The sequence below is a fragment of the Lepus europaeus genome, chromosome 20 (genome assembly GCF_033115175.1).
Source record: "Lepus europaeus isolate LE1 chromosome 20, mLepTim1.pri, whole genome shotgun sequence".
Lineage (NCBI taxonomy): Eukaryota > Metazoa > Chordata > Mammalia > Lagomorpha > Leporidae > Lepus > Lepus europaeus.
Window position 1 is genome coordinate 360303 of NC_084846.1, and position 13715 is coordinate 374017.

General features: G+C 40.8%; 1 protein-coding gene across 1 annotated transcript in view; it reads right to left on the bottom strand.

The window, feature by feature from the left end:
• Positions 1-529: 529 nt before the first annotated feature.
• Positions 530-13715, bottom strand: part of LOC133749969 (vomeronasal type-2 receptor 26-like) — a 60348-nt gene continuing 47162 nt past the window's right edge. Inside the window, exons 7-10 of the mRNA XM_062179338.1 lie at positions 12829-13056; positions 11567-11690; positions 9149-10045; positions 530-591 (exon numbers count right to left, since the gene is read on the bottom strand). Coding sequence (XP_062035322.1) covers positions 530-591; positions 9149-10045; positions 11567-11690; positions 12829-13056 — 1311 coding nt within the window. The remainder of the gene's footprint in view (positions 592-9148; positions 10046-11566; positions 11691-12828; positions 13057-13715) is intronic.

The window sequence follows — 13715 nt, forward strand, 5'->3', positions numbered from 1 at the left end:
CTTGTCATGAATATGACCTTCTTAGGTGCTTCTGGAAGAACTATCAACATGTCCTGGCCTTTCACATTGCCATCCAGGAGATCAATAAGAATCCCCACTTACTCCCCAACATGTCCTTGGGTTACCAATTCTACAATGGTTTACCCAGCGATCAATTCACTTTGTGGAGCACTCTGCACTGGCTCTCAGGACAGGGTATATTTGTCCCTAACTACAACTGCAAAAAATGAGACAAATCAATCACCATCATTGCAGGAACCACATGAACATTTTTCTGCTGAAATTGGAACTCTTTTGGAGCTCTACAAAATCCCACAGGTATGTGTGTTCTGAATTTCAGAGAAAAATGCTTGAACCTCCCCTAACTCCATTCTCACCTGTGTCAAAAAGGCAATGTGGAAGCCAAGAATACATATCCCACCATGATTTAAAGAGGATCCCAGGGAAAACCCTGTGAAATTATTAATGTATGGAGGGAAAAGGAAGAAAGGAAAGGAGCAGTGAATGCAGAGGATCTCCACCCAGATTCCTATTTAGGGTCAATAAATCCATCTCCTACTATCTTGCTTATTGATTTCAGTCTACTAACAGCTCAGACTCAAAAAAGATGTGAAGTGCCTCAAAGAGAAGGGTCCTGTCCAAGGATAGTCATAGGAGCCATCCACAGGTGAAAGGTATAGATGAGGCTGGTGCCACAGCTCAATAGGCTAATCCTCCACCTGTGGCACTGGCACACTGGGTTCTAGTCCTGGTCGGGGCACTGAATTCTGTCCCGGTTGCTCCTCTTCCTGTCCAGTTCTCTGCTGTGGCCCGGGAGTGCAGTGGAGGATGGTGCAAGTCATTGAGTCCTGTACCCGCATGGAAGATCAGGAGAAGCACCTGGCTCCTGGCTTCGGATCAGCACAGTGCACCAGCCGCAGCACACCAGTCACAGTGGCCATTGGAGGGTGTACCAAGGGTAAAGGAATACCTTTCTCCCTGTCTCTCTCAATGTCCACTCTGCCTGTCAAAAAAATTTAAAAAATAAAAAAATAAAGGTATAGATGAGTGAATTTAAAGACCTAGGGACATCGCCATGGCTCACTAGGCTAATCCTCCACCTGTGGCGCTGGCACACCAGGTTCTAGTCCCGATTGAGGTGCCAGATTCTGTCCTGATTGCTTCCCTTCCTGTCCAGCTTTCTGCTGTGGCCTGGGAGTGCAGTGGAGGATGGCCCAGGTCCTCAGGTCCTGCACCTGCATGGAAGGTCAGAAGGAGGCACCTGGCTCCTGGATTCAGATCAGCATGGTGGGCCAGCCACAGTGCACCAGCCGTGGTGGCCATTGGGGGATGAACCAATGGAAAAAGGAAGACCTTTCTCTCTCTCTCTCTCTCACTGTCCACTCTGCCTGTCAAAAAAAAATAAACCTGGATATTTAGTTTTCCTTTGGGACAACATATAGGCCCATGCTTTCCCAAAGTTTGCTAAGCAATGTTGGAGGCTCAGTTCCAGTGAGACCGGTGTTCATTGATTCCCTCTTCCAAACCTCCCTTATTCACCTCCACCCAAAGATTCCCTCAAAGGACTCCCAGTGAACTTTCCGGTTACAATTCCTGATAACACAGATTGTTTTTCTTAATATTTTGGTTTGAGAGGCAGAAAAACTGAGATATACAGAGGCATTCAATTCATTGGTTCTCTCACCAAATATCTAGCATTTTACTAGGTCTGGCTAGATAGGACTGGACCTGGGGAATAGAAATTCCATATATGTCTCCTATATGGGATAAGAACTCAATTAATCAACACAACGGAGCTGCCTCCCAGGGTCTGCATTAGTATTTTAGATTTTTGTGAGATCCAGTACACCCCATCAGCAATATGGGCACATTATTGCCAAACACAGACTTTAGTCACGTAAGAGGATTCTAAGCTGGAAAAATTATTTCACCAAAAATCGGCATGGGTAATTGTGATTTTCATGACAACTTATGTGACTTGAAAAAAGAAATGAAGTCCAGAGCATCAGGAGACCCATACAAACTTTGTCATAGTTTACATGCCACATAGGTTCTATCCCACATGGGGACAGTGCTGGGTCTCTTTTTCCTCAATGTGGATCAGTACAACCCATGTGCAGGTCACGAGTACCCAAACATGGAGAGAAACCACTGCCTCCCCAAGCTGGTGATGTTCTTAGCTTTTGAGGAAACCCTGGGGATGCCTCTGGCCTGCACAGCTCTGTGCTTCTCTGTCCTCACAGCTGCGGTCCTCTGGGTCTTTGTGAAGCACCAAAACATTCCCATCATCATGGCCAATAACCCGACCCTCAGCTACATCCTGCTCATTGCCCTCCTCCTGTGCCTCTGCTGCTTACTCTTCCTTGGCCGTCCCAACACAGCCACCTGCCTCCTCTGGCAAACAACATTTGGCCTTGTGTTCACAGTGGCTGTTTCCACCGTGCTGGCCAAGACCATCACTGTGATTCTGGCCCTCAAGGTTACAAAACTTGGAAGAACTACCAGGCGATTGCTGGTATCAGGAGCTTCTAACTCTGTCATTCCAATCTGTTTCCTGATCCAACTGGCTATCTGTGGCATCTGGCTTGGGACTTCTCCTCCCTTTATTGACACAGATGCACACTCTGAGCATGGCCACATCAAACTGGCAAAGCCACTATGGAAGAAAGTTTGGAGATTCCTCAGAAACATGAATATAACCCTACCATTGGCAAACGAAAGAGCTGCCTGCACTGCAATGTTTATCACAGCTCAATTCACAATAGCTAAGACAGGGAATCAACCTGCATGCCCATTAACAGAAGACTGGATAAAGAAATTATGGGGCCGGTGCCATGGCTTAACAGGCTAATCCTCTGCCTTGCGGCACTGGCACACCGGGTTCTAGTCCCAGTTGGGGCGCCGGATTCTATCCTGGTTGCCCCTCTTCCAGGCCAGCTCTCTGCCATGGCCCGGTTAGGCAGTGGAGGATGGCCCAAGTCCTTGGGACCTGCACCCGCATGGGAGACCAGGAGAAGCACCTGGCTCCTGGCTTCGGATCAGCGTGATGCGCCGGCAGCAGCGGCCATTGGAGGGTGAACCAACAGCAAAAAGGAAGACCTTTCTCTCTGTCTCTCTCTCTCTCTCTCACTATCCACTCTGCCTGTCAAAAAAAAAAGAAAGAAATTATGGGATATGTACGCTCTACATACAATACAGCAATAAAAAAAATGAAATCTGGTCATTTGTAACAAAATGGAGGAACTTGGAAAACATCATGCTAAGTGAAATAAGCCAGTCCCAAAGGGACAAATATTATATGTTCTCCCTGATTGGTAACAACTTACTGAGCACCTAAAAGGAAACCGGTAGAAGTGAAATGGACACTATGAGAAACAATGACTTGATCAGCCCTTGTCCTGACTGTTGAGGAACAACTTACTATTTTATTCATTTTAGTATTTTTTTTCTACTTAATAGCATTGGTTGAACCTTTTACTTAACACACAATTATTCTTAGGTGTTTAAATTTAATGGAAAAGTGATCTCAGTTAAAAATAAGAGTTGGAATAAGAGAGGGAGGAGATGTACATTTCAGCACATGCTCACTCAGAATTAGCCCTTATGGTAGAGCTAGAAATGTGCCAGGGGATTCTAATTCAATCCCATCAAGGTGGCATGTACCAATGCCATCTTACTTCTAGTCAAAGTGATCAGTTTAAGTCCATAACTGATCATAATGATAGGATTAAGTGTCAAAGGGATCACATAAATAAGACTAGTGTCTGCTAATAATAATAAAATTAAAAAGGAGAGAACAATCCAACATGGGAAGTTGGATACACAGCAGACTCATAGAATGGCAGATGTCCTAAACTGCACTCTTGCCTCAGAATCAGCCCTTAAGGCATTCAGATCTGGCTAAAAAGCCCAAGAGAGTTTCTCAGGCATGGAAAGCAAAGACACTGGCAAACAAACTATGCACATGAAAGATCACTGTGAGTGAGATCCCAGCGGAAAGAAGGAGCCATCAAAGAAGGAGGTACCTTTCTCTGAAAGGAGGAGAGAACTTCCACTTTGACTATGGCCTTGTCTAAATAAGGTCAGAGTTTATGAATTCCAGAGGCTTCCATTGCCTTGGCAGCTCATGACAAGAGCCTTGGGTGATCACTGACATCATAAATAGGAGTGTCAATTGTTAAATCAACAACAGGGGTCACTGTGCACTTGCTCCCCACGTAGGACCTCCATCTTTAATGATTGTGCTATGAGAATTAACAGTAAAACTAGTCTTCAAATAGTACTTTATACTTTTTGTGTGGGGGGTGCAAACTGTTGAACTCTTTACTTAGTATAGAGTTGATCTTCTGTATATAAAGATAATTGAAAATGAATTTTGATGAAGAATTGGATGGGAGAGAGAGTGGGAGATGGGATGTTTATGGGTGGGAGGGAGATTATGGGGGAAAAAGCCACTATAATCCAAAAGTTCTACTTGGAGAATTTATATTTATTAAATAAAAGTTGAAAAAATTGCCTTTATTGCAAATTGAAAAGTTTCAGAAAGCTCCTTTGCCCTCTACCCCAAGAATTCATAATGGTATACAGCAGCACAAATTCATTTAAAAGAATAGTAAAAAGACAGTATCATCACACATTAGTCCAACTTCTAAGAAGTAATGCAATCTTAAATAGATTCCAATATTAATACTGCTCCTTAAATACCAGAATTTACAGCTTTGTTCCTCCACTTACGACCAAGGAAAAGTTACAACCCCTCCAAGGAAAACACTGTTCCCAAATGATGGCCCTGGATGAGTCTCAAAATTTACTACTTGACATGTTGAATTTGTCTTTTCCACTGGCCCTCGAGATGTTTCTCCAGATGCACTACCATTATTTTCTACTTCTTTTGATGTGAAGGTAAATGAAAACTTTCTTTGGTTAGAGCATGATATTGGGACATGACCTCTGACATTTAGAAATATTGGTTCATGTGAAACTGAACTCTCAATAAGAATACCATGTAGGCATTTGTATTTCCTGATGCCACCAGAAGTAAGCATACAGATGAACTCAAATCAGTAGGAAACACTCTGCTTACAGGACAGCCAGTTCCAAGATAGAGCTCATAAGGCTGTGGTTACAGTTCATCCACAAAAGGTGTCCTTCTAAATTTGACCTGGAGCAAGAATTCAGTACAGGCTACAAACAAGTCTTCTAAACCATGAGCAGACTAAAGAAGCAGGAGGAGCACACCTAGCATATCAAAGATTTTCATGGCTTCCAGATTTTAGCCAAAGTGTCACAGGAAGCAGGAAATCCCCACCTCTGACTATTAAGACAACAAATAAGAATGTCATTTTGTATTAATGGCCATCCCTGAAATTGTTGGCATAGTGTTAATTTCTATTTTATTCATATTTATAAATTTATAGACATCATCGATAGTCATATTTTATGATGTATCTAAGTTTTACATGTTTTATCTGTGCATTGAGAATTTCTCATTTTACTGTTGTCATCATAATTTAGGTGGTATTTTCCACCTGATTACAAGTGTTAATTTGTCAAGCAGTGTTCTCTGCACATAAACACATCTTCTGCAAACGAGATAATGAGGAGATACTGAAAAAAGGACACAAAATTTTAGTTAGGAGAAAGGAATACAACAGATCTATTCTAAAACATGGTGACTGGAGCTAACAGTGATGTGTTCTGTATTTTAAAATTACTCAAAGAGTAGACTTGAACAAGTTGTGTTGCAATAAAAAGTGAGCTAACACAGATTTTTAAAAGGTATTCAGAAAAAAAGAAAATTTTTGAGGACCAGGAAGCATTCTAGAGTGAAGATGGATCAGAATGCCTGGACCAAAACATGTGTTTATAGCCCTGGCCTATATTCTTGCAGAACTATGGTTTTATTGCTTATTTGTTGAAAAAAATTTTACTGGAGCATTAAGCCTTTGAGCATAATGCAAACTAAAACTATGTTATCACAAAAATAACAAAAAATTAGGTTCAGCAAAAAAATAATAGAATAAAACTGCAAAACAGAATGATGAAAATTTGGGCTGCATCATGGCTCACTAGGTTAATCCTCCGCATGTGGTGCCGGCATCCCATATGGGTGCCAGGTTATAGTCCTGGTTGCTCCTCTTCCAGTCCAGCTCTCTGCTGTGGCCCAGGAAGGCAGTGGATGATTGCCCAAGTTCTTGGGCCCCTACAACCACATCATGAGAGACCAGGAGGAAGCACCTGGCTCCTGGCTTTAGATGAGTGCAGCGCACAGGCCATAGCAGCCATTTGGGGAGTGAACCAATAAATGACTTTTCTCTCTGTCTCTCTCTGTCTAACTCTTCCTGTATAATAAAAAACAAATAATGATGAAATCAGTAAAATGGAAAATTATACTTTAAAAAAAGAAATGAAAGATGCATGCTGTAATGTGGATGGGTTTGGAATCTGGATCCAATTGAATGAAGCCAGACTCCTTTGCCACATACTGACTAGAAAGCTTTTCATTTAATAAATTTAAATTTCCAAAGTACAACTTTTGGATTATAGCAGTTCTTCCACCCTTATCCAGCCTCAAATCCCCAAACCATCCCTCCTCCTACTCCCTCTACCACTCCATTCTTTGTCAAGATTCATTTTAAGTTATCTTTCAACTCTATACTAAGTAAAGAGTTCAACAATTTGCACCCCCACACACACACACAAAGTATAAAGTACTCTTTGAAGACTAATTTTACCATTAATTCTCATAGTACAGTACATTAAGGATGGAGGTCATACATGTGGAGCAAGTGCACAGTGACTCCTGTTAATTTAACAATTGACACTCTTATTTATGAAGTCGGTGATCACCCAAGGAACTTCTCATGAGCTGCCAAGGCTGTGGAAGCCTCTACAGTTCACAAACTCTGACCTTACTTAGGCAAGGCCATAATCAAAATGGAAGTACACTCTCCCTTCATAGAAAGGTAACTCCTTATTTGATGGCCTGTGATTTCTGCTTAGATCTCACTCACAGAGATCTTTCATGTGCATAGTTTGTTTGCCATTGTCTTTGCTTTCCATGCCTGAGAAACTATCCTGGGCTTTTTAGCCAGATCAGAATGCCTTAAGGGCTGATTCTGAGGCCAGAGTGCTGTTTAGGGTATTTGTCATTCTATGAATCTGCTGTGTGTCCTGCTTCCCATGTTGGATTGTTCTCTCCTTTTTAAATTGTATCTATTATTATTAGCAGACACTTGGTCTTATTTATGTGATCTATTTGACACTTAATCCTATCATTATGATCAGTTATGGACTTAAACTAATCACTTTAACTAGTAAGATGTCATTGGTACCTACCAACTTAATGGGGTTTGGAGTCCCACAGCAAGTTTTTAGCTGTACCCTTAGAGGTAGGTACAGGAAAAGTGTGCTGAACTGTACATTTCCTCCCTCTCTTATTCCCACTCTTATTTTTAACAGGGATTCATTTTCAACTGGATTTAAATACCTAATAATAATTATGTTAAGTAAAGATTTTAACCAATGGTGTTAAGTTAAAAAAAAAAGAAAATACTAAAAAGAATAAAATAGTAAGCTGTTACTCAATAGTCAGGACACATATAGACTATTGCCACTTCTCAGAATTATTCAGAAAAGGTAAACTTACAGAAACTGAAGGGGGGCCGGTGCCTTGGCTCACTTGGTTAATCCTCCACCTGCAGTACTGGCATCCCATATGGGCACCGGGTTCTAGTCCCAGTTTCTCCTCTTCCAGTCCAGCTCTCTGCTGTGGCCCAGGAAAGCAGTGAAGGGTGGTCCAAGTGCTTGGGCCCCTGCACCCACATGGGAGACCAGGAAGAAGCACTTGGCTCCTGGCTTCAGATCAGCATAGCTCTGGCCGTAGCAACCATTAGGTGAGTCAACCAATAAAGGAACACCTTTCTCTCTGTCTCTCTCCCTCTCTGTCTAAATCTATCTGTCAAATAAATAAATAAATAAAAGAAACTGTTGCATGATATGAGGTCATGGGAATTAGAAAATGACTGCAAATGCAGAAAGAAATTTTTACAGAGTGATGAAAATGCATTCAAGCCACAGAGAAAACTATTGAACAAATGTGTGAACACAGTGTGCACAATCTGAATGTATAAGTGCAACTGATTTGATCAATTTAAAAATGCTTCAATTTGGCTGTAAGATATTCACATCAATCAAACAGCATTCTGCCACCATATGCTATTGGAAAAAGAAACATTAAAACAAGGGAAATAACAAATGCAGTATTTTGACAGAAGAACATATAGCTACTGAGTCATTCATGTGTGTTAATGAATATCCCATATATGTGTGATAAAGATACCATTTCAAAATAGCTCAACAATGAGTATTTATTAAAATTTTTTGGAAAACATGGTATACCCACAATGGAATACTGCATGATCAAGTACCTCCTGTATCTGGGAAAGAAATCTCACTTAAATCACAATGCCAACAAATAAATGACAAATACTCAACAGCCAGGGCAAACAGAATGTGAAGCAAGTTAATTAGATGTCTTAGCAAATAAGAATACTTACATTGTCTGCATATTGATAAATAAATAGAAATTAATTCAATCTCCACCATTTCAGGGATAACTATTTAATATAAAATGACATTGCTGTTGTAGCATTGATGGGCATCACAGGTTTGATTTACAGCATGATTTATTTTTGCTCAATTTAAAATTTTCCCTAAACTCCATTACTAACTCTGAGAGGAGAGAAACAGAAGGTTAGTGATAGAGACAAAGAGACCTCCTATTCGATGCTTCACACATATACACACCCAATGCTTGTACCTGGGCTGAGGTCACAACCAACAACAGGTAGTCAGACCCTAGATTTATAGATGGGCAGCCAGGACCAAGTTACATGAAGATTCACCACTTCCTTCAGAGGGCCCCAAGGACTCAAAAGTCCAGGCCAGGGGCCAAAGCCAGAGCCAGAAATTGATACCATGAACTCAGATTGCTAGGCTTAACATCCAACTTACAAGTCATTTACAAAGGAAAAATTCATTTTAGTTCCTTCATATATCTGGAATGCTACTTCATCCTGGATTCTTAGTCCTAAACTCTGAAAATGTGACAGGAAAACAAGAGGAAATTTTTAGAATCCCTTAGAACTTGCTCTTTTCTTTAAATCTTTCAAAGAATTTCTTTCTGGCCTTATAAGAATAATGTAGCACTTGGGGAGGAAGATGCAGCCCAGGAGCCCTGCACTCGAGGCCAAGATGGAAAAGACCTCCACGGCTACCATGACCTTCCCCTTGGTGCTGTGGTAGACAGGCAGGAAGGTCACCCAGACACTGCAGAACACCAGCATGCTGAAGGTCAGGAACTTGGCTTCATTGAATGTGTCAGGCAGGTTCCTGGCTAGGAAAGCCACAGTGAAGCTGGCCAGGGCCAAGGAGCCCAGGTAGCCCAGGACACAGTAGAAGGCAGTGGCTGAGCCCTTGTTGCATACCAGGATGATGTGGCCATGCTCAGAGTGTACATCTGTGTCAATAAAGGGAGGAGAAGTCCCAAGCCAGATGCCACAGATAGCCAGTTGGATCAGGAAACAGATTGGAATGACAGAGTTAGAAGCTCCTGATACAAGCAATCGCCTGATAGTTCTTCCAGGTTTTGTAACCTTGAAGGCCAGAATCACAGTGATGGTCTTGGCCAGCACGGTGGAAACAGCCACTGTAAACACAAGGCCAAATGTTATTTGCCGGAGGAGGCAGGTGGCTGTGTTGGGACGGCCAATGAAGAGTAAGGAGCAGAGGAAGCACAGGAGGAGGGTGATGAGCAGGATGTAGCTGAGGGTCCTGTTATTGGCCTTGACGATGGGAGTGTCTCGGTGCTTCACAAAGACCCAGAGGACCACAGCTGTGAGGACAGAGAAGCACAGAGCTGTGCAGGCCAGAGCCATCCCCAGGGATTCCTCAAAAGCTAAGAAGGTCACCAGCTTGGGGAGGCAGCGGTTTCTCTCCATGTTTGGGTACTCGTGATCTGCACATCGGATGCACTGCTCTGCATCTGAGAAAAAAGAGAGACTCAGCACTGACACTGAATTGCTGACTTGTTCAGTTTAGGAAAGTGGTCACCTTTGCACTGCCGCTTTGAGAACAGACTGCCTCTATCAGATACCAAGAGGCACAAGAGTAAGTCTCCATTCCCAATCCAGGGAGAATGCTTGCTCTCTTCCTAGAATCAGCAGGTGTTCCTGGCTTTTGTCTCAGACATTTTGGACACACACAAGCACCTGTGCAATGTACTAGGAATTCCCATATGATGGCAATCTATTTTATTTTCTTGCTTCATATACTTAATGCGAGTTACATGTCACTCTGATAACTTATTGTTTTGTTATCATCTTTATACCTGAAAAATCTACTCCCTCTCTAAAGTGTAAAAAATTAAGTGATTTCTACTGCTGCATTAATGATCATTGAAGGGTTATTTTTGGAGTAATAAAAACTATTATGTACTCTGAATTTTGAATAATGGAAGCATTTTCTAAGTAGTGTTCATCTAGTTCACATATTGTGATATATTTTCTTTGACAGATAACTCCTTAAATGTTTAATGATGCCAAACTGCATCCTGTACTATGATATTGTGTCTTCATATTTCACACTGCACAATATTAAAAATATGGTACAAAAATAATAAAATACTTCTGTATCAACTTGCATGAACCTTGTACATTGTATTTGTGCATGAAAATACATGGAATTGCTCATCTAAGCAAGCATAACCAAACTTGGTGGTGATGTTTTTTACATGTCTCGCTTGGATTTAAGCATGGTCTACTAGAAGAGTTTAGATTAAGACTGCCTCTCCCAGAACTAGAGGGTAAAATAAGATGTCTTGTCAAATCAATAACACAGTTGAGCCCAATAAAATGAGCACCACCAGACACCAGTCTGAACATAATGTGGTAGACATAGTTATCATAAAATAGATTTATGGAGATAGCAAGTGAATGAATATGTGTATTCATAGCAATGGTTCACTACAATCTCATTATAAGTATTTTTGTGTTACTTTTTTAAATTTTTATCAATGTAAAGAGAACAGATTTCATATATCTCATAGAAAGAACTCTAAGATGGTAACTATACTTCCCTCCTCCCTTCCCTCCCAGAATACTCCTCCTTCCTTCCTTTCCAATTTTTTATTTAACTTTAACAATAATATAAATTCAATTGCTTTATAACCATGGGTTTAATGCACCAATAGCCATAATATTACAGAGGTAAAATGTAGAAACAGTACACTGTTGCACAAGGGTATAGAAAAGAGCTAAAAACATAATGAAATCCTAAGAAGTCACTTTCATTCTTATGCAATGCTTTTTTGTATTCTATATTAACTACTATATATCAGAGAAAATATATGATGATAGTTGTCATTTGGGTACTGGGTTATTTCACTAAGCATAATGTCTTCCAGTGCCATCAATGTTTTGTAAAAGACTGGATTTCATTCCATTTTTTGGCTGAGTAGTATAATTGTGACAGTGCAGTTATCAGTAGGAATAAATATGGTTTCTACCTGTCTGGTTGGAAATGTCTCTGTCTGTGCAAAAAGTGCAAGTATAGCAGCAGACAGGTCTTCCTTCCTGTGGCACTTTCCTGAATCCTGGGCCACAGCTCTGGCTACACACAGATTGAGGAGTCTGAAAGGAAAAAATAGAAACATTCATCTTGATTTTGCATATTATCACTTTAATCGAATTTCAATACTCCCCCCCAACAGAAAATGTGACCTCAGCTGAAGGTCATCACTGTGTCTCCTATGCCTGCCACGTCATCACTACCTATGCAGCTCATTTGGAGCTTCTGTGGTCATCATTGTACTTTATCAACATGTAGAAAATATTACAAATGCAGTTAATCACTGTTATTTCACACATCACCAGCTAACATCCCCTGCCATTTACCTCTTCTTATTGAACCACTATATCCAAAATATGTATAATGGGGGTTTTTATATGGCAATGGTTCTAAAAACTAGAAAGTCTGAGAACTCTTTGACCATGAACTCATACTGAATTGATTAGAATATTTTACATCACAGATAAAAGAAACAAAAGACATGATACGATACGGAGGCACAGTTCTGAGAGTAACTGAAAAAAATCAGGTCAACATAGAAATGGTTAGAATGTGTTATGAAATAATAATTGTGTTTAGTACATTTTTTATATTCTCCATTCAGACAAGCCATTAATTTAAGAAACAAATACATCACTTGGGTGCAATGCATTGTTGTTATATATAACTCATGCAGAAAGTATCATATTTTGGAAACAACATAAATTAATGTCAATATCTCGAGATTTTATGAAGAATAAAATGTGCAAGATTGAGTATCATGCAAAATGAAAAAAAAAGAAATACGATCTATAAAGAGGTGAATGATAAGTCGACCCATAAGCCACTGTGTTCATCATGCATCAAAACATAAAGACCCTCACCATATGTGATTAAGGCCTTCACAATACATAGAGAGATATACTTAGAATGTATGTGTCTGTACACTGATCTCCTTATTTCTTCCATTAATGCCCTTTATTCCATTCACTAAATATGTGCATAAATATATATGCTCAAATTAAAAAATAAATCAGTAGATTATTCCAAGTTGCACTTTCAACTTGCATTACTTAGAATATATATATGAATTACAATGTATTTGGAAGCCATGCTATGAAGTGAGACTCTGATGCTTATGTAAAGGCTTCATACTTAATCTACTCCCAAGATTCTACTCAGACCTCTATGTAGGTCTGTGGAATTGAAAGGGAACCATACCTTTTTGAATGCAACAGGCCATTCTATCATCTCTTCATTGATGACCAAGGCTTCATCATGTGAACTCTTAAAGAAAAACTTTCCAATGTTGACCATCAAACCAAGGCCCACAGGAAAATTCACAATATTCTGGATATCATATTGTACCACATCATGCCTTGTTTCATGGAAGGATATGTTATATCCAGCACTGTTCCTAAACTGGATTTTCTTCAGAAGTGGGTGAAGCTAGAGGACAAACATAATTGTAAGAAGAACAGCATTCAAGTTACAGGTGCTAGAGATGGGATTAAGATGGTGGAGAAGAGAGGGTGATTGATGTTCTAGCCTAGAAGATAGTTTAAGAAAAAGTGGAAAGACTGCAGGCTCAGGGAAGAGTTAGGGAGAAAACAGCAGAGGAAACTACAAAAATTGGAGGGACACGGTGGACCTATATGGAGGGCAAGGACATGCATAACTCAGGACCCCAGCAGCTGAGAGCCTCAGCACCAGCATTGGAGAGTGAGGTGAGACCAAACCACAGCAGCCCAAGCCAGTGGTGAGAAGCTGCAGGAAGAGCTTAGAGGGAATCCAGCTTGGATCCCCATGGGGGATAGTGTACCTGCCAAACTACAGAAGAAAAAACAAAGGTGGAGCACGTTTTCTCTCTCCCTGATCACCCTCAACTATGTCCTGTAACAAGCTGATAGAGAGCAGGCGTCATCTTGGAAGTACATAAAAGCTGCACCAGCAAACAGCCAAGCAGAGACTCCTAAGACTGGTGAGGAGAACAGACAGAGGGCTAAGTGCTCATGACTGTGGGAGGCTTGTGAGCAGGATTGTGAAAACACTGAGCTGCATTGGAGGACTATGTGTGGCTGGGACTTTGGACAGTCACTGTAGGAGGC